This window comes from Strix aluco, chromosome 34 (assembly GCF_031877795.1).
Source record: "Strix aluco isolate bStrAlu1 chromosome 34, bStrAlu1.hap1, whole genome shotgun sequence".
NCBI classification, from domain to species: domain Eukaryota; kingdom Metazoa; phylum Chordata; class Aves; order Strigiformes; family Strigidae; genus Strix; species Strix aluco.
In genome coordinates, this window is record NC_133964.1 from 191153 (window position 1) to 212274 (window position 21122).

General features: G+C 49.7%; 1 protein-coding gene across 1 annotated transcript; it reads left to right on the forward strand.

Annotated features, from left to right (window-relative positions):
* Window positions 1–13593: 13593 nt before the first annotated feature.
* Window positions 13594–14529, forward strand: LOC141917121 (olfactory receptor 14A16-like). Its single transcript, XM_074810213.1, has one exon. It carries the CDS (start codon window positions 13594–13596, stop codon window positions 14527–14529), a length of 936 nt encoding a protein of 311 aa, XP_074666314.1.
* The last annotated feature ends 6593 nt before the right edge of the window (window positions 14530–21122 follow it).

Sequence of the window (21122 nt, forward strand, 5' to 3'; positions counted from 1 at the left end):
ATTTTAAAGAGGCTGTTGGCTGTTTCACCCCATTCCTGGGAAATACCAAATTCACTCAGACCTGCTGCAAACATCTGTCACAGCTAAGTGCCAAACTCATCTCTTCTACTGCACAAATGCTAAACCATCAAATCAAATCAAACCAAATCAAACCAAATCAAATCAAATCAAATCAAATCATATCAAATCAAATCAAATCAAATCAAATCAAATCAAATCAAATCTCTATGTTGAAAGCTATTCTTTCTACTTTTCAGTATTTGCCTTTTTGGACTAGAAATCCCTGAGAATCTGTTGATTTCAAAATAAGTAATATCAAGCACATCTTCTCTCATCCCTTGCTTTCTTCCTCAGCTTCTTGCTCTGTCTTCCCTCAGAAAAGGGGGAGGGGGTTTAAGAGGGACCAAGTATAACTTGTCTTCTTTAGCTCTCCACATAATGACTGAAATGTATTATGGTTCCGCACAGCCTCACCTGACATCCGTCTGCCCTGAAATGCAGTTGTTCCCAACAGTTGCTCATTGCTATGACTATCAAATGCAGAGCAAGAGAAGAGTGTCTGGAAGAGATCCGTAACATTTCTTTGGCAGGCCAGTTATAGGTTGGGAGGACCCAGGCTCTAGAGTTTTCTCTTGTCTCTACTGACTATAGAGGGAGCCTTGGGAAAACAAGTTCTCCCAGGCACATGCAGGACTAGATGAAACTCACTATTCAAGTCTCAAATCTCTGATTTATTAAGTCTGTCTTTTTTTTGTTTGTTTGTTTGGGTTTTTTTTTTATCAAAATACACATCAAGGACATGGAAGCACAAGGAAAATATATGCAATAAAGACTGATGGTTTTCCCTTCCTCTTGACATTTGTTTTTAGACATAGAAAGGAGCAGAGCAGATGATGACTCCAAAACTAGGATGACTCAAAATGGAGGGGGAGGAGATGGAGAGGAGGAGATGGTAGCTTTTAAGCTGCGAAACAAAGCTTCTTCACGGACTGAGTTGTCCCCTCAGGTTCTGTCCCAGGGCAGAATCGGTACCACTTACACGAGGAGTAAATGGGAAGTTCAGTCCAGATCACTGCTCCCTGTTTGCAATGACATTTTACCTTGGGACTCAGGCCAGTCTTAGATCCCAAATGTCCAGCTTGTTCTTTGCCTCCAGTCTGGCATAGGGGAATCTCTGTTCTGGGTTCATCTGGAAAGTTTCCTGAGATTAATCCACTGGCTGTATTTGAGCAAAAGCACAAGCTCAGTCACCTACAGCAGTATGAGCCCAGTGAATCGGTGAATCAGAGGTGACAGTCCCAGTTTCCATTTTGTGGGTCAGCTCAAACACTCAAAGGTTTCTGTCTTCTTACTCTGTTGGGTGACACCTACATTTCCTAAATTATTCTTCTCCTGAAAACACTTTCTTAGGGGAACCTGCAAATTTGCAGACAGCTTACAACAAAGCAGTTTCTCTTCAGACCCCACATTGCCAACTCTACAGCCAGCATGTGTGATAGGGAGTGAAGCAATACAGGATATGCAGGTGCAGGATATGCAGGTGACGAAGGCCTTATTGTGGCTTTGTACAGAGCTTGAGCTCAGGATGGTGCACAGAATGTCGGCATAACCCACAGTATCAGTGTGAAGGAGCTCAGCAGCACAGCAGAGGAGAGAGCAACGCTCATGTTTCATAGCAGCTGTTGCCCATGCGGGCTGCTTTCAGCAAAGGCATGATGCTGCGGAAGAAGCAGTCTCTACACCGGGCACAGAGGGTCTAATGGCAGATTAAGAAATTCTAGTTTTTTAGTTTAAATAAGTAAATTTTAAAAAAAATTAATTGCTCAGAGTCAATCATTTAGCATTAGGACACAGAGGTTATGTCATAATGTTGTGCGGTTTGGCATACTCTTTGTTTAGCATTACTTACTTAGCATGAGCAGCTCGATTTGCTGTTGCCTGAGGCTGCAGGCTGTGAAGTTTCACCCAGACATGTTGGGCTTTTACCCAGTTAAGCAAAAGAAGGCGTCCAGAGCCAGCGCAAACCAGAAGATAAGGAGACTACAATCATCAACAGAAGTTGCAACTCGACAAGATAGGAACAGTTAACAGCCAGCCTGGAGACAGAGAAGCAATCCAATAAGGTGGTAAAAGATCCCAGACCAGAAATCACTGTGGGACCAAAAGGCACGTGAAAGGCGCGTGAAGAGCGGGTGAGGGGTGGGTGCATAGACTGTAAGGGTATAACTGCCCTGGGATTTCTTTGTTTGGGGTCCCTCTCCAGAGGCACCCAGGTCGAGTTGTTGGGGTTTTTTTCTGGCTGTACCATCTGAATAAATTATTTTTTATAATATTCGTTGCCTGAGAGTCTACTAGGTGACGAAACCTAGGGTGAAGAAACTTCTTCAACAGTTTTTCACCCCAGATGAGACCCTAGGCCACCACTTTTGGATCCTCTCATCTCCAAACATCCAACTACCGGCAGGTGAGTTCACCCGGGACCTTTGGAGCAGGAGACACTGAAGGGTGAGTGTTAAAATTCCCTGAGCAGAGTTTATGGAAATACTGAAGGGAGTTCCTTGCTGAAGGTTTTTGTGGTGCGTGGCTCAATCAGCGTAAAATGCACAAATTGAAAAAGAGTGAGTGCGTGGCCTGATCAGCATAAAACACACGTGGATAAATAAGGGAAGTGTTGGGAAATATACCCAGCACAGAGAAGGGGATGTCCTTGGTCAATGTACTATAAAATTGGAAAAGAACTTCTGGTACAGCACGTTTATCAAACAGGTGCACAGCTACTTATGCCGAGAAGGTCGGTCATTTATAACTAGAGATGGAAACCTGGCAGAATGGTGGCCACCGTGAGGGACCTGTGACCAGCACAGACTTATCTTTCTGCGACATCACCTAGAAGATACTTTCCCAGGGCAAATGGATGACTGGTATGTTTGGGATGACTGGGCCTGGGAGAGAAAACACCAGTCAGAGGTACGGGGTGAAAGAGGCATCGCCAAAGGTCACGCTTGCAGTAGCAGAGGCTACTGCTGTGGACGAAGCTGCACATCATGCCCCAACTGCGTCCGCCCCACCTCATCTGCCGAATGCTCTTTCTTTGCCTTCCGATTCTGCTCTGCTGGCTGCCAGACTCTATCTTGTGGTTTCTACTGTCTTACCTAATCCTGCTGTCATGCAACCAGGGGTGGCAGGTGAAGGCCCCCACCTGTATCGCATGTATTTACCGACCAACCTTGGAATCCAAGTGACTTGGCTCTATTGGGAAGTAAAAAGAAAAATGCCGAGACTGAGGGAGGATGCTGACAAATGTGCTCAACTGTCTCCAAACACATGCACTGAGCACAAATCCAACCAAGGAGAAACCCAGGTGTTGCTGAGGGAAGTATTCCAACCTGATGGGAGAGATAAAATAATGAGTAAGGATGCTGAATTAGCTCAACAGGTGGAAGGAAACAGAAAGCCCTGGCCAGAAAATAATCTAAGCTGGGACATAATAATGCAGCGGGTTGAGCTGTTTGTCAGACAGATGAGCATCCTAGTGACTTTGGGGGATGGCTCCAGCGAGCACTGTTAAAATACAGAGGAATGACACCAGAGAATTTTAATGACATGCTCAGGATTAGTGTCTTTGTTGATCAGGTGGCCCCTGATATATGGAAATATTTGAAAGAGCGTATGCCATGGTGGCAGGGAGAGACTTTACAAAAAATTTTGAGCATTGCTGTGTTTGTATATGATGGGCACAAGGAAAGGCAGATTAAAGACAGGAAAAAAGCAAAAAACCAAGAGGCAGATTTACTGACGGTGGCTTTAGCGAGGAATTTCCAAACGAGAGAAAGGGAGCGGTGTCCTGGTTTCGGCCAGGTTAGAGTTAACTTTCCTTGGGCTGAGAGGGAGCACAGCTGGAGAGCCAGGTCTGGTCAATCATTGGAGCATTCCTTATCATGTGACGTCATGCTCAGTATAGAGGCGGACGCATGCTCTCTCATGCCCCGTTTTGGTTTCTGGGTTGGTGTGGCGGGATTTTCTGGTGCGGCCGGATCACTGCTGGGGACGGGCCCTGTACCGGTTGCTGCTCGGTGACCACTGCTGCATTTTATCCGTTTTGGACTTACTATTGTTACTGTTGGGTTTGTTAATATTACTTTTTTTTTTTTTTTTTATTCCACCTATGAATTTCTTCCTTTTCCCTATTTCGTGGGGGGAAAGTAAACAACTGGTCACTTGGTGATTGGCTACCGGATGAGTTCAAATGACAGTTTTTTGCGCCCAGAGTGGGGCATGAAGTTTGAGATAATGTCAGAACCGGTAATAATGTCGATTTCTTGGCTCCTTAAGATTTTATCACCTAATTTGCATTATGTATTTCCCATGCTGTTGCTCACAGTCCGAGAGTTGGGTTAAGATCTTGTTTTTGCTGTGCTATGTGATGCTTATCTATGACAGGGTGCTGTCATCGGCCCTGGGGGTATTTACAATTGTGTTTGAGGAATTCAGGAATTTCAGATACCTTTGGAATGCTGATATTAACATGGTGGTCTTACTGCTAGGAGTTCGTCCCTGCATGTGGCTCAGGTTTTGTTCAGGGTTAAGCAACTATTTAAGAGTATCACCTGGAAACCTACCCCAAGATTGGAGAATTACGAGTGACTGGGGGTGTGGAGTAGTATGGGCAAGTACCTAGAACGGTGGGCACCTCCAGTGTGTTGGAACTTCACTCCTGCACAAGTGCAGAATCCTGAAGAATTAGTAAAATATGTGGAAAGAGTATGTTGTTGCCCAGGTAATTCCAGAGAGGGACAGCTCACTGCAACGTGCTGGGGCCTAGCCCACGCTTACTGGGTGCTATTAAACACTGTTCAACACCCTCAAGAGGAAGAGAAGGGCTCTGGATCTGGTAACAAAGTAACAGACAATGCAACCACTCCAAAGTCCACAACAGAAACTGCAGCAACTACAACCCCGACCACAGGCGCTGCAGCTGAACCAGAGAACCAACCCATGACAGTGTCAGTTGCTCCCATGCAGAAGAAGAAATACACAAGAAAACCCCCTCATGTCGTGCAGGGTGATGATGAACCAGGCCCATCATGAGAACAAGAGGAGGAGGCCGAGCCAGTAATAGTCACCCAATCCTTATCCCCGAGTGAGTTGCGAGATATGCGAAAAGATTTCAGTCACCATCCAGGTGAGCAACTCGTTACCTGGCTGCTCCGATGCTGCGATAGCAGGGCCAGTGGCATGGAACTAGAGGGCAGGGAGGCAGGACAGCTAGGAACACTGTCTAGGGAAGGGGGCATTGACAAAGCCATTGGAAAGAAGACACAAAATCTCAGTCTCTGGAGGCAACTCCTGTCAAGTGTGAGGGAGAGGTATCCCTTCAAGGAAGATTTTGTATGCCGTCCAAGTAAGTGGACCACTATGGAGAGAGGTATTCAATACTTGAGGGAGCTAGCTGTACGGGAAACGGTTTACTATGACCCAGATAATGCACGGCTACCCACAGATCCAGGTGAAGTCTGATGCACCCGGCCCGTGTGGAGGAAGTTTGTATGGAGCACACCCTCATCATATGCCAGTGCATTAGCACTAATGGACTGGAAAGATGAAGAGGGACCAACAGTGGATGAACTGGCTCGCCGACTATGACAATATGAAGAAAATCTCTCTTCCTCCCTCATCATGGCTGTGGAGAAATTATCTCAAGAATTCCAGCAATTTAAAGAGGACATGTCCTACTCCCCAGCTGCACGGACTAGAATCTCAGCTATTAGGAGCAATCGTTTCTCTACTCAAGAGAACCGGTACACACCACAGGGGAAGCTGTGTCATTGCCTGTGTGACTATGGAGAAGACATGAAGAAATGGGATGGAAAACCTACCTACCTCCTAGAAGAGCAGGTATGTGAGTTAGAAGGAGGAACAAGTACAAAACAGGGTTCTTTTAGGAGAAATGCTGCTCCGGTGTCCAGTAATCAAGTGCCCAAACAGAGCAGAAAGGTCGACTTTGCTCATGATCCTGTGAGAACTTCTGACTTATATTCACAAGAAGTAATCAAGATGAGGCTGAAACACGTGGACACCACACTACCCATTTGTCGTTAGTGGGTATTATGTCCAACATTAGAGGGGCCCTGCCTCCAGCCAGGCGGAGGACAGGGACAACCTAGTTCATTGGTCCGTGTGGATTCAATGGCCTGGTACATCTGACCCCCAGCAGTACAAGGCTTTAGTGGACACTGGTGCCCAATGCACCCTAATGCCATCAAATTTTAAAGGAGCAGAACCCGTTTGTATTTCAGGAGTGACAGGGGGGTCTCAACAGCTGACTGTATCGGAGGCCGAGGTGAGACTAAATGGATAAAAGTGGGAAAAACACCCCATTGTGACTGGCCCAGACGCTCCATATATTCTTGCCATAGATTATCTCAGGAGAGGGTACTTCAAGGACCCAAAAGGGTATCGGTGGGCTTTTGGTATAGCTGCCTTGGAAACAGAAGGAATTAAACAACTGTCTCTGTTACCTGGTCTATCAGAGGATCCTTCTGTTGTGGGATTGCTGAGGGTTGGAGAACAACAGGTGTCAACTGCCACCACAACCGTGCACCGATGACAATACCACACCAATCGAGATGCTGTAATCCCTATCCATAAACTGATTCGTCAGCTAGAGAGCCAAGGAGTCATCAGCAAGACGCGCTCCCCTTTTATCAGCCCCATATGGCCAGTGCGAAAGTCTAATGGAGAGTGGAGATTGACAGTGGACTATCGTGGCCTGAATGAAGTCACGCCACCGCTGAGTGCTGCCGTGCCAGACATGTTAGAACTAGATATGAACTAGAGTCGAAGGCAGCCAAGTTGTATGCCACAATTGATATTGCCAACACATTTTCTCCATCCCTCTGGCAGCAGAATGCAGGCCACAGTTTGCTTTTACCTGGAGGGGTGTCCAATACACCTGGAATCGACTGCCCCAGGGGTGGAAACACAGCCCCACCATTGGCCATGGACTGATCCAGACCGCACTGGAACAAGGTGAAGCCCCAGAACATTTACAGTATATTGATGACATCATTATATGGGGTAATACAGCAGAAGAAGCTTTTGAGAAAGGGGAGAAAATAATCCAAATCCTTCTGAGAGCTGGTTTTGCCATAAAGCATAGTAAAGTCAAGGGACCTGCACAAGAGATTCAGTTTTTAGGAGTAAAATGGCAAGATGGACGTCGTCAGATTCCAATGGAGGTGATTAATAAAATAACGGCTATGTCCCCACCGACTAACAGAAAGGAAGCACAAGCTTTCTTGGGTGTTGTGGGTTTCTGGAGACTGCACATTCCAAATTACAGTCAGATTGTCAGCCCTCTCTATCAAGTGACTTGGAAAAAGAACGATTTTGTATGGGGCCCGGAGCAGCGACAGGCTTTTGAACAAATTAAGCAGGAAATAGTTCATGCAGTAGCCCTCGGGCCAGTTCAAACAGGGCAAGATGTTAAAAATGTACTCTACACTGCAGCCGGGAAAAATGGCCCTACCTGGAGTCTCTGGCAGAGCGCACCAGGGGAGACTTGGGGTTGACCTCTGGGGTTTTGGAGTCGGGGATAGAGAGGATCAGAAGACCACTGTACTCCAACTGAAAAGGAGATACTGGCAGCATATGAAGGGGTCTGAGCTGCTTCAGAGGTGATCGGGACTGAAGCACAACTCCTCCTGGCTCCCCGATTGCCAGTGCTGGGCTGGATGTTCAAAGGGAGGGTCCCCTCTACACATCATGCAACTGATGCCACGTGGAGTAAATGGGTCGCATTAATCACACAACGGGCTCGAATAGGGAGCTCCAGCCATCCAGGAATATTGGAAGTGATCACAAATTGGCCAGAAGGCAAAGATTTTGGAATGGCACCAGAGGAAGAGGTAGCACGTGCTGAAGAGGCCCTACCATATACTGAGCTACCGGATAATGAGAAGCGATGTGCCCTGTTTACTGACGGGTCCTGTCGCGTTGTGGGGAAACATCAAAGGTGGAAGGCAGCTGTATGGAGCCCCACACGACGGGTTTCTGAAGCTGCTGAAGGAGAAGGTGAATCGAGTCAGTTCGCAGAGGTGAAAGCCATCCAGCTGGCCTTCGATATTGCTGAGCAAGAAAAGGGGCTGGTGGTCTACCTCTGTACTGACTCATGGATGGTGACAAATGCACTGTGGGGGTGGTTACAGCAGTGGAAACAGAGGAACTGGCAGCGCAGAGGCAAACCCGACTGGGCTGCTGGATTATGGCGAGATATTGCTGCTCGAGTAGAGAATCTGGTTGTGAAAGTACGCCATGTAGACGCTCACGTACCCAAGAGCCGGGCCACTGAAGAACATCATAACAACCAACAGGCGGATCAGGCTGCCAAGATCAAGGTGTCTCAAGTAGATCTGGACTGGCAACATAAGGGTGAACAATTTCTGGCTCGCTGGGCCCATGACTCCTCAGGCCCTCAGGGAAGAGATGGAACATAGAGATGGGCTCGGGACCGAGGGGTGGACTTAACCATGGCTGCTATTGCCCAGGTGATCCATGAATGTGAGACATGAGACAAGCAGCCAAACGGTTAAAGCCCCTTTGGTATGGAGGACGATGATCAAAATATAAATATGGGGAGGCCTGGCAGATGGATTATATCATGCTCCCACAAACTCGGCATGGCAAACACTGTGTGCTTACAATGGTAGAAGCAGCCACTGGTTGGTTGGAAACTCATGCCGTGCCCCATGCCACTGCCCGGAACACCATTTTAGGTGTTGAGGAGAAAGTCTTATGGCAGCATGGCATGCCAGAAAGGATTGAGTCAGATAATGGGACACATTTCTGGAACAACCTCATAGACGCCTGGGCCAAAGAACATGGCACTGAGTAGATATATCACATTCCCTACCATGCACCAGCCTCTGGGAAGATTGAGCGGTACAATGGATTGCTGAAAACTACCCTGAGAGCAATGGGGGGTGGAACTTTCAAACACTGGGACGTGCATTTAGCAAAGGCCACCTGGTTAGTCAATCCCAGAGGATCTGCCAGGCAAGCTGGCCCTACTCAATCAAACCTCCTACATACCGTGGATGGGGATAAAGCCCCCGCAGTGCTCATTAGGAATATGTTGGGGAAGGCCGTCTGGGTTACTCCTGCATTGGGTAAAGGGAAACCCATGCGTGGGATTAGTTTTGCCCAAGGACCTCGGTGCACCTGGTGGGTAATGCAGGAGGACGGAGAGGTCCGATGTGTGCCTCAGGGAGATTTGATTTTAAGTGAGAATAGCCAATGAGCCGGACTGTCAAATAGCCCTGTTATTGCATTTAGTGCCTTGTAACATCCCCGTGCCACATCCAAAGCCTCCTGCTCCACCAACTGAGCTAACTCCACCTCGTTCCTCAGCCTTACAGACTGTCATAACAGATGGAACCCGAAGTTATGGACCAAATGAACTCAGCAAATATTGTGGAAGGATAGCCCATAGACTAAGGGAATGATATCTGTGAGACCTGGGGAAAAAAAAAAAAAAAAAAAAAAAAAAAAAGGGGGGTGGTGATTCCTTAAGATGTATTTGGAAACCTGAGGATAACGTCAATGGTATGGAATAAGGGGTGGAGACTGTCCTGGTTTCGACCAGGATGGAGTTAATTTTCACGGGAGTATTTCATACCATGTGATGTCATACCCAGGGGATCAGGCTCACGCTCGAGATCTCTCTCTCTCTGGTGCGCTGGCCGTTTACTCGTTTGGCCGGTATTGTTGCTGTGGGGGGCAGCTGCTGTGCTTGATAAGCCATTGTTGCATTTTACCTGTTTTCTTTTTGAACTCACTATTGTTATTTTTGTTCTCTTGTTATATTTAGTTAATTCTTTCTTTTTACTCAACCCATGAATTCTCTTCTTTTGTTCCTCCCCTATGTTACCAGAGCGGGGAGGGGGAGGTGAATGGCTGGCCATGTGACGTCTGGCTGCCAGCTGAGTTCAAACCTCCACACCAAGGCTTTGCTTCAGAGCAGAGCTGTGCCACAGTGCTTGGGAGAAACAAAACATGAACGTGGATGCCAAGAGAGTGAGCAAACCCTTATCTCCTGACGGCCAGAGAATGCAGCCCTGACAAGAAATTGTTTATTAGTCAGTGGTGCCTCTGCTGTCCCTGAGGGTTTTGGTGGAGGTGAAGGTAACCTCCAGGAAAGAGAAGGTGCTGCTGACAGGCCCAATGTGAAAACTGTTGGTCTGTTCCTTAACTCTGTCATCAGGGAGTGAGTAAAGTTTGGTGGAGAGGAAAATCAGTAATCTGAGAAGGTAGGCAGAAAAGTGGAGACCCCAGTGTGATGGGCCTTGTGTTCCTGGCCCGCCCTACATCTCCTGGAGAGAGAAGGGACAGACCTTGCCACGCTGCGGTGGTGGCCATCAGTGCCTTGCACAAAGGCCCCGATCCTGTCTGCGGAGCTGTGCGGGGTGTCTGTCCCAGCCCCACTCTGAATGGGGATGGCTTTCCTGGGCTGTACCTGCCAGTCCCATGGAGCTGTGGGTGAGAGCCTTGGCATCTCACATCACACTACAGGCCTCTACTTGGTCATGAACTAGAGCAACTGCCTGGAATTTAATTAGGCAATATGGGGATGAAATCCATCATTCTAGTCAGTGGAGATCTGGTCAGCCCAGCTGATGGAACAGCCAGAGAGAACCTGAGCTCTCCCTGGGACACAGGGCACCATTTGGTCAGAGGGCAGCACGGGCTGCCAAGAAAATAGTAAACAGGGACAAGTGCAGTTGTCTGGCAGATGCCTTGGACAACCTCTGGCACCCCAGATGTCACCAGGCATTTCATCTGAGCAGCCAACTGCTGACCTACATCTTCATTAGTTACCACAGGAGCTGAGACAAGGAACTCACCTGCAGCTGCCTGTTTAACGCAGCCCTGAACTGAGGCAAGAGGAATCCCACCTCCTGGGGGGTTGTGGCAGGCCTTAAATAGCATTAGCAATAGAAATGCAGGATGAGATGCCTCAACTGACTCAGCTGAATCCCTACCCTCAGCAGGAGTAAAGAAGATCTTTGTCCATCATTGTCAGGGTGTCCTGTCTAATTATAAGAAAAAAAAAAATGTGTTTTTTAGACCTAACTCTGATGGCAGAAATGCCACTGCTGGAAAGAGTGTCTCTCCCCACCTGCGGGAGGGAACATAAGTGATTTCTTCAGCCTGTGTCACAACAGGTTCCTCTGGAGCCCGAGGGACACCCAGAGAGAGCCCAGAGGGGACAGAGAAAGTGCCACCTTGGGCTTGTCCTCTGCTGCGGAGCTGGGCCGGGCTCCTGGGACGGAGGGAGCTGAGGGCAAGTGGTCAGCGCTGCAGAGAGACAGCTCTGCCCAGGAGCAGCTCCTCTGCAAAGTGCAGCAGGGCTGAGGGCACTGCCTGCAGGCACCAAGGGCAGAGGAGCCGGGCACAGAGAGGGGAAAGGCAGACGGCAGTGGCAGGATGCTGAGAGCTCACTGGAGGAGAAATCTTCACAGCCCTTGACACAGTAAGTCTCTGGGTGCAGGGCAATGCAGCTGCAGGTGGTGGAGGGATGTGGTGAAGCTGGCACAGCCACCAGGAATGTCCCTGGTGTCTGGAGGAGGAGGCCGTGCTCCAGAGCAGGGCTTCCCTGCTGCACTGTCAGAGGGACAGGCCATGGCGGCTGCCTTCTCCCGGGGACGGCTGCAGGGGTGTGCAGGCGTGGGTGCAGCCAGGGGTGCCCAGGGCTGTCCTTGAGAGCAGGGTCCCTGCAGCCCAGGGGCTGTGTGCTGGGGCAGGGACTCTGCCAGGCGCCTGCCAGGGTCAGCACTCAGCCTGCCCGGGGAGCTGCCCACGGCGCTGTGGGGAGAAGCTGTGTGGGGAAGGAGAGACCCCCAGCAGGGCAGGGTCCTTCTACTGTGGAGAGGGTGCTGCGTGGGTCAGGGCTGCTCACAGCTCCAGATCACCCCTAGGACATATAGTGAGAGCCTTTTTGAAGAAGTACATCAAGGCAGCATTTAACTGAAAGGGAAAGTGTCTGTGCTTTGATTATTCCCCTGTTCATTGCCTGAGTAGACGCAGGGAGATGGGAATTTATTTCTCCATTCTGGATAAGGTACTGAGACCCCAGTTCTCCTTAGCAGTTGTTTATACTGTTCCTAAGACTGTGCACACACACAGAGATGTCCCTGGGCAGGGCCCTGCTGCCAGGAGGGGTCCACAAGGCAGAGGTGAGCACACAGCGGGTGGGATGGGGACTGTGAGCATTGACAGGCAGGAGACTTAGAGACAAACAGCTCCCAGGTGTGACAGTTCCAGGCAGCAGAAACATGGGCAGGATTGTGAGGGAGTTCCTACCAGTAATGCTGTGGGAGGATGGTGACTCTTTGCCATCCGCTGCAGTGCAGGCACCTTCACTGAGCAACTCCCTGGTCTCCTCTCCCACCCAGCAGAGCGCCCCGCCATTAATGTCACAGGGACATGGTGATGAGTTGCCCTCCCAGCAGCCTGACAACAGAGGAGGAGAAATGCATGAGTGCCCAGCGTTGTCTCCCTGTCCTGCCTTCCTTGGCATGAGCACTTTGGCGTGTTCCCCTCTTCTCCCTGCTGTCCTTCTTCTTACCGCTGTACTCACTGGTGTGGAGGGGGAGGCCTCAAGCACAACTCAGACACTGGCACTGTGGGTTCTGTTGTGCCGATGGATCTGAGGAAAAGCATCTCAGTCCTCTGCTTTAATCTGGGACTCCGGTCATCGCAGTGGGTGGGGTGGGCAATTTGCCCCTCCCTTCTTGACATGACAATTTTGTCTTTTCAACTCCTTCCCTTGGGGGTCCTCCTTGGCTGCAGGCTGCCCTCCAGAAGGGAATAGCTGACCCATGGCCTTCTGAGTTCTCTAGAAACCCCCTGGAGAAGACATCTTGGTGTTAAGTACATGGAAATGCTGCTGGGCGGCTGCATGTGGGCAGTTGTAAAGACTCCTCTGTGTCCCTGGCTGGGAGGGGAGAGCTGAGATCCTCTGCGCTCAGCAGGGTCCAGTTTCTTTTGCAGGGAACACCTGAGGGCGATTGTCCTTCAGCTCAAATAGGTGCAGGCACAAGGCAGCTGTGGATAGGACTGATGGACACAGCGGCTGTCCTCACTGTGCACGAAGAGACAAGCCCTTTTTCTTTAAGGACCCACAAGATTCCACCATGGAGTGCAGCAGAAATGCCAAGGATCTCTGCCTTTAAAACACTCCTCAGGCGTGGTGGGGCCACTAGAACAGACTAAACAAAACAAAACCCCTGCAACTCTGCTCTGCAATTGGGTGAATTGGGAGGATAAATATTAAAAAGTCTTTGTTATCAGATGACCCCATGTTCATATTTGCCTGCTGTTTTAGCATAGCACTGACTCCTCCAGAGCCTGCAGCAGAGACCCCTGCTCCCTTGGGTACCCTCATGAGTTGGACCTAACTAAGGTTTCCTGAAAGAGGTGAAGCTGTTTGGGGGGGATCTGTGAGAAGTGGAGAATGTTTTGTTCAGACAAGTCCACTTTAACTTCTCACTGTTTTTTCCTCCATGTATAGATCCCCATGTTCAGAGGAAGAAAATGTCCAACAGCAGCTCCATCACTGAATTCCTCCTCCTGGCATTCACAGACAGACGGGAGCTGCAGCTCTTGCACTTCTGGCTCTTCCTGGGCATCTACCTGGCTGCCCTCCTGGGCAACGGCCTCATCATCACCGCCATCGCCTGTGACCACCACCTGCACACCCCCATGTACTTCTTCCTCCTCAACCTCTCCCTCCTCGACCTGGGCTCCATCTCCACTACCCTCCCCAAAGCCATGGAAAATTCCCTCTGGGACAACAGGGACATCTCCTACCTGGGATGTGCTGGCCAAGTCCTTTTCTTTCTCTTTTTTATCTCAGCAGAACTTTCCCTCCTCACCATCATGGCCTATGACCGCTACGTTGCCATCTGCAAACCCCTGCACTACGAGACTCTCCTGGGCAGCAGAGCTTGTGTCCACATGGCAGCAGCTGCCTGGGGCACTGGGTTTCTCACTGCTGTGCTGCACACGGCCAACACATTTTCACTACCACTCTGCAAGGGGAATGCTGTGGACCAGTTCTTCTGTGAAATCCCACACATCCTCAAGCTCTCCTGCTCACACTCCTACCTCAGGGAAGTTGAGTTTATCATGTTTGGTGCCTTTTTAGCATTTGGGTGTTTTGTTTTCATTGTGGTGTCCTATGTGCAGGTATTCAAGGCCGTGCTGAGGATCCCCTCTGAGCAGGGACGGCACAAAGCCTTTTCCACGTGCCTCCCTCACGTGGCCGTGGTCTCCCTCTTTATCAGCACTGGCATGGTTGCTTACCTGAAGCCCCCTTCCATCTCCTCCCCATCCCTGGACCTGGTGCTGTCATTTCTGTACTCTGTGGTGCCTCCAGTAGTGAACCCCCTCATCTACAGCATGAGGAACCAGGAGTTTAAAGAGACTTTGAAGAAGCTGATTCAATCAGCTGCTTCTCGGCACCATTAACCTGCCCATGTCTCTTCAGAGGTGATTTCACGTTCATCACGGGAACCTCTTGTGCTTTGGCCATTTTATATCTGATAACATTGTTTGTCCATGTCTGCACCCACTCCACTTCAACAGAAGCGTTAACCAGCCTGTCTGACCCAGAGGTATCTTCTTGTGTGTCTGGCACGATGGTACAGCTGGCCTCCCATGTGACATCTCTGAAATAAAGGGATTTCCTCAATGTCTGGAGGTTGGGCTCTTCTTGCAAAGCTGAGGTCAGGCTGAAGAAATTGCCCCAACAATGCCATGCTGCTTTGCTCAGGTTCTCCATGGGAGGAGGGCATGAGGCGATGTGTTAGGGAACAGGCCTGGGTTGAGCCTTCCCCTGTGGGTGCCTCGCAGATGGTGAATGATCACAGGGATCTGCCTGGGACTGTCACCCCATGGCTTTTAGGCACCAAAGCCCACTCACTCTGCAGAGCAGCACCACCAGCTCAGGGCCCTGTGCAGAGCATGGGGACAGGGTTGGAGTGGCAGGTCAGGTCACTATGGAAACATTTCAGTAGTGAAAGGCTCTCTGGGGGCACGGACATCTCCGGAGAAGAGCAAAAAAGAAACTCAGTGCTTCCATGGGGAAAAAATGACCAAGAACAACCTATTTCTCTCGGGGCAAGTTTCTCTATTGCTGGGGCAACTGGAGAAGCCTGAAGTGCCTCTGGGACAGGAGTCTTTCCCAGGGAGAGGGGCTGGCACAGAGGGGCTTGCTGGGAGTGGACGATAAGGAAGTTTTGGAGACAGGAACAGGGGACACAGAGAGACACTGGCCTCTGTCTCCTCATGCCATGTGTGGCCCTCAGCCCTGGGGCTGGTGGGGAGGCTGAGACACCTCTCATTTCTTCATTTACTCCCCACACTTGGATGGACCTCATAAAACTACCATGAGCCTGGAGGAAGCACAAACCTCCTGGGCTGAGATCCCATTGCTGTAGGGGAAGCAGAAGGGTTTGTGGGACACATGGGATTGCAGGGCGAGAGAGGTGTGTGTGTGTCAGTGTGTGTAAAAGGCAGCAAGAAAATGGGAAGTAGCAGCGGGTGGGAGAGCATCCCACTGAGGTGAAATATGTTGAGTTTTGATTTTGATGCAGGAGAAGAAAGAGGAGAATGTGCAGTTCAGTGCTGGGACAGAGTATTCAAGTGAGGCTGGGGGCTGGGACATCTTTGGTGATGGAGGAGTATTAGCAGGGATTTCGAAGAAGCTGCAGAGGTTATGGGGATCTCACATACTTTGGCAAATCTCAGAAAATGAGCTTTATGTTTGAAGAAATATTGAGGACAGAGAGTCATCAGTAAATGTTGGGACGGCATGAGGTCAGAGTGAGGTGCAGAAGCAGGGGTGGTGGTTAAGATCTGCAAAGGATATGGGCAGGCATAGGAAAGTGTGGGACAGCCTGTGGTGGGGATGGAACCTTGGTTGAGGCTGGGACCCCCAACAGAACTGAAACCCTTGTCCTTTCAAGTATGGCTGCTGTCTTTTCCACTGAGGACCCTGAGAGGACACCAGGTCCTACAGCCACAGCACTTTGTTGCCCCCTCCCTCACCCTCCATAGAGCCTGGGGGGAGTCCTACCACTGTCCTGCATCAGCATCACACCCCCCTGCATCTCACTGCCCCCAGGAAGAGCCCTGATCCTCCCAGGAGGGAAATGATCCCCGTTGCCAGGGGATGGGCGTCAGGGCTTGACCATCCTCTTGATGAAACCCATCAAGGCCTTTCACAGTCCCCTGAATATTTGGTTTTCAACCCTTAAGCAGTGCCTCTGACTTCCTGCTTCCCCAGCCCCCAGGGACAGGAACCTTGTCTCCTCATTCCCTCCCTGGCCTCTTCAGTGATGGCCCTCGCTGGGGATCACTGACACCCTCAGAAACTTGGAGGTTTGCTGCTGACTTTCCCTTCTCTAGAGGCCACTTCAATCCCTTTTCTGCACCTGCAGTTCAGGAACTCGGCACCAGAAGGCTCGTTAACACGCAAATCCCCCTGACAAGCCAAGTCTCTGGGCAGAACTTAATTCCTCACTTCTGAAGTGGTTAATTTGAGAGGTTTCAGGCGTGCAGGCAAAGTGAAAATCTTTCAGTCCTAAACGTCAGTAAGAAACAATTTCTTCTTTTTGCACTGCTCCTTATTTTTCTGCTCACACATGAAGTGACATCAGCAAACTCCAATGGATATTGATCCTGAGCATCTGCTGATAGAGGCTGAACATGTAGGGAAGCCAAGACCCTCTATGTCAGACACTCTCTGGGCAACCTTTGTCCCTGCCTCCAACTCCACATTTCTCTCATCAGTCCCCTGGGACTTCCAGCACCTTTGTTCAAATCTGTGCTTTCTCCACAACATGCTGCAGCTGCATCTTGCAGCCCTTTGACACCAACTCCCACCTGCTGTACTTGGAACAGGACCTGCACGTGGACACAGAGGGTGTTTAATTGCCAAAAAGCTAAATCAATGGAAGGCATGCTTTAATATAATGTAAAATACACTCCTCTGTTGTATATTAAGTCCACCTTACCTCCTCTGAAGGCCACTTTCCACAGTGGAGATGGCCTTACACCAAAGGAAAACACACTTGCCAAGCAGAGACCCCAAGAACCCCCAAAGCACCCCCTTCCCCAGATTCTGTCCATATTCACTCACAGACAGTCACACCCTGAAGTCACGAGCTCCCTCGAGCTTCCCATCTGCATCCCATCCCTTCCCATTCCCATCTGCAAACCCATCTGTTAAACAGGACTGGACTCAGCATTGGCCCCTGGGCTTCACCACTGGTGCCCTGCTCCCAAGGGGACTTTGTGCTCTTGGCCATGGCCTTCTGGATCCGGCCATTCACCCTGTTTCCAGTCCACCTCACTCACGCCTATCAGGGTGTGACGGGATGCAGCGTGAAAAGAATTGTTAATACGGAGGTGAAACACCTTCCCTGCTCTGCCCTCATCCACCAGCCGAGGCATCTCATTGCTGTGGTGGGTTAACCGTGGCTAATGACCAAACTGCCACCCAGCTGCTGGCTCACTGCCTCTCCCACCCCAGTGGGATGGGGGAGAAAATAGGAAGAATGGGAATGAGAAAGACTCTGGGTGCTTAAAACATTAAAACAACACCTTTGCTCTCCGCTGTCCCAGGCTCAGCTTCACTCCTTCACTCCAGGCTCCTCTCCCCCATCCCAAGCAGTGCAGGGGCATTTGGGATTGGGGGTCACAACCAGTACATAACAGTTTTTCTCTGCTACTCCTTCTTTCCCACAGTTTTTCTCTGCTCTGGCACTAACCCTCCACGGGCTGCAGGGAAGATCTGCTCCACAATGGAGCGCATCCTCCTCTTTCTCCAACATTGGTGTTCCTTCTCTTGTTTATCAATGTGTTTGTTCCCTCCACCCCTACCTGTCTGGTGTTTTCTGCCCTTTCTTCAATATGTTTTCACAGAGGCACGACCAGGTTTGCTAATGGGCTGATCTGTGTCCTGCCTTGAGACCATTGTGGAGCTGGAAACAGATCTGTCTGGCACAGGGCAACACCTGGCCTCGTCCCACAGAGCCACCCTTGCAGCCCCTCCAGCTACCAACCCCTTGTCACATACACCCCATACAGTCACCCACTGTGGAAAGGGGAGGGAAAAAGACTTTTTCTTTTTTTTTTTTTTTTTTCTGTTGAACTAAGGTTTCCTTTGTAATTCTTTGTTGGCAATTAAGAAACAACTTCTTGTGAGTGTGTGTGCAGCCACTTCTCCAAATAGAGCAGGTGGGAATTGGTGCAAATGAGTTGCAACCTTCAGCTACAGACAGAAAGACTGGGTCTGAAAAACCCCAAGGGGCTGAGAAGAGAGACCTCAGTGGTGGGGACAGAGTGACAAAGGTTGGCCATAGAGTGTGTGACCTCCCTGAGCTTGCTTTTCCTACATGTCTTTTCAGACTCCATCAGGGCAGATGCAAAGTCAGTAGAAATTAGTGAATGTAGGTATTTCTTGTTCTGGAAGGTGAAAACTGGAGAAAGTTTCAAAAACAAGATTTAAAAAATATTTTATTTTATACTTAAGATACACACTGGAAATGTCACTATTTTCAAGAATTGATGAATTAATAAGAATTATGCACAGAGATGTTTCTTTTTAGAGCACACAGCTGCCTCCACCACAAGCTGTCCTACAGTGTCTTGCATCTCTGTCTGTTCCTCACCAGGCTGTAGACACCAACACAACTACCCCACCTCTCTCTCCCCCAGCATCTGCCCTCCTTTACTGATGTCTCTCCATTGTTGCTGCCTTTGTTGCTCCAGCAGGTTCCAAGAGCCCTGTCAGCTCTCCTTCATCCAAGGGTGCATTGCTGAGAGGCTGCTGAAGCTTGTCCAAACTTTGGAATGTTACCCCAGCTGCTCTTCCACACAAGCACCACTGATACTGCCCCAGGACACCTGGAAAGTGTCAAGCATAACAACATGACTCTGGACACAATGTTCAAGGGCATTCGGGCACAGGTGACGTTCTTCTCAGTCCTGATGGGGAGGGTAAAATGTTTGAAAAGGGAACAGACCCTGCAGGTAGACAATTGGTTGTGCCACTGGTGTTAGTAATGGGTTTCTATGACCTTGAGACCCTCCCTGAGGAAGAGATGGGATTCACCTGATGAAGTGGGAGAAAACTACCTTCGCTAACAGGCTGGGCAACCTGGAAAGAAGACTTTAAACTGAAAGGGTGAATGAAAGGAGAGAATAGCCAATAATCACATGAGGAAGTAGTGGACAGGCTTTCAAGGAAAGGGTCTTCTATGATGAGATCCGAAGGGACATGGTAATAAACGAAAGAGAGCTTAGGAGGAAACACCTCAAACATGTGCACATAAAGAAGGAGATGCCCACAGGACAGCAGGACGGAAATGCTCTCCTGCCCTTTCTGTGAGATCAGCATGACTGGACACCTCTTTTGAGAGCTTGCACAGTAATTCTCACAGCGTGCAGAGCAAACAAGAGGAATTAGATGTCCATGTGCAGTCACAGAGCTCTAGTCTCATTTGGATAACAAAGATGTGGGGCATTGCTGACACCACTGGAGAGCTGCGATGGATTGATGCTGGTGTTTTAGAAGGACAGGCAGAAAAGATGAGGGAGGGGGGTTGTCCTGCCCATGAGAGAGCAGTGGGAATGCATGGAGCTCTGCCTGGGAAGAGGTGATGCGTCACCTGAGAAGCAATGGATTAGTGGGCAGAGCCACAGGGGCTACACTGTAGTGAGTATCTGCTGTAGGCAATCAGGAGGATTTGGGAAGAAGCAGATGAGGCATCTTCAGATGTTCACAGGCCTGACTCCTCATGGGGACTGGAAAGCCCCTGATCTCTGCCAGAGGGGAAACACAGCAGGGAACAAGCTGTCAAGAAGATTTCTCAAGAGTAATCATGATAACTTCACAGACATTGAGACATGGGGCTGAGAAAGCCAGAGCCCATCTGGGGTTGAATCTGGGAAGATACTTGAAAACCAACAAGAAAGGATTATAGAAGCACAGCAACAGCTGAAGGAAGGCTAGGGAAAATCTGGAACTCTGCTGAGTGGGGCAGTTGTCCTGGTGACACAGGACAAGGAAAAGACTGAGGCACTTGGTGGTAAGAGCATCCTTCAGGAACCGCAGGACCTGTGACCAGCGGAGAAATCTGGAGGAAGGAAGACTTGCCTTTGGAGGAGGTGTCTTAAATGACATAATAGAGTTCTCTATTCTTAGAGAGGCCAGGAGAGGGTTAAGCAGAACTGACATCCTGGACTGCCAAAGGGCTGACTTTGTCTTGTTTAGGCACCTGCTTGACAGAATCACTTGGGAGATGATCCTGAAGGGTATAGGGGTCCAGGAAGGCTGGGCACTCTTTAAGAAGGAAGTTTTAATGGCACAGGATCAGGCGGTCACCAGGTGTTGTAAGAGAAGCCGGCGCCAGAGAGGCCACTCTGGCTGAACAGGGAGCTTTGGCTGGAACTCAGGGAGAAAAGGAGAGTTTATGGCCTTTGGAAGAAGGGACTAGCCACTCACAGTGATTACAAAGAAGCTGTGAGGCTGTGCAGGGCAGAAATCAGGAGGTCTAAAGCCCAGCTGGAAATTACCCTGGCTTCAGCAATCAAAGATAACAAGAAATGTTTCTATAAGTATGTCAACAGCAAAAGAAGACCAGGGAGAGTATCCATCCCCTGCTAGACGCAGGAGGAAACATGGTAACAAGTGATGAGGAGAAGGCTGAGGTCCTTAATGCCTTCTTTGCCTCAGTCTTTAATAACAAGATTAGTTGTATTGAGGGAATCTGGCCTCGTCAGCCAGAGGACAGAGACTGGGAGAACAACTCCCCCACAATCCAGGAGACAGTCAGTGACCTACTGCATTACATAGACACACACAAGTCTGTGGGACCGGATGGGATACACCCAAGGGTGCTGAAGGAGCTGGCTGGGGTGCTCGCCAAGCTGCTTTCCATCATTTACCAGCAGTCCTGGCTGACCGGGAAGGTCCCGACAGATTGGAAACTGGCCAATGTGACGCCCATCTATAAGAAGGGTTGGAGGGATGATCCAGGAGAATACAGGCCTGT

What these genes read in the sequence shown, in the direction of transcription:
- LOC141917121 (XM_074810213.1), top strand. Translation starts at nt 13,594, where the DNA reads ATGTCCAACAGCAGCTCCATCACTGAATTCCTCCTCCTGGCATTCACA.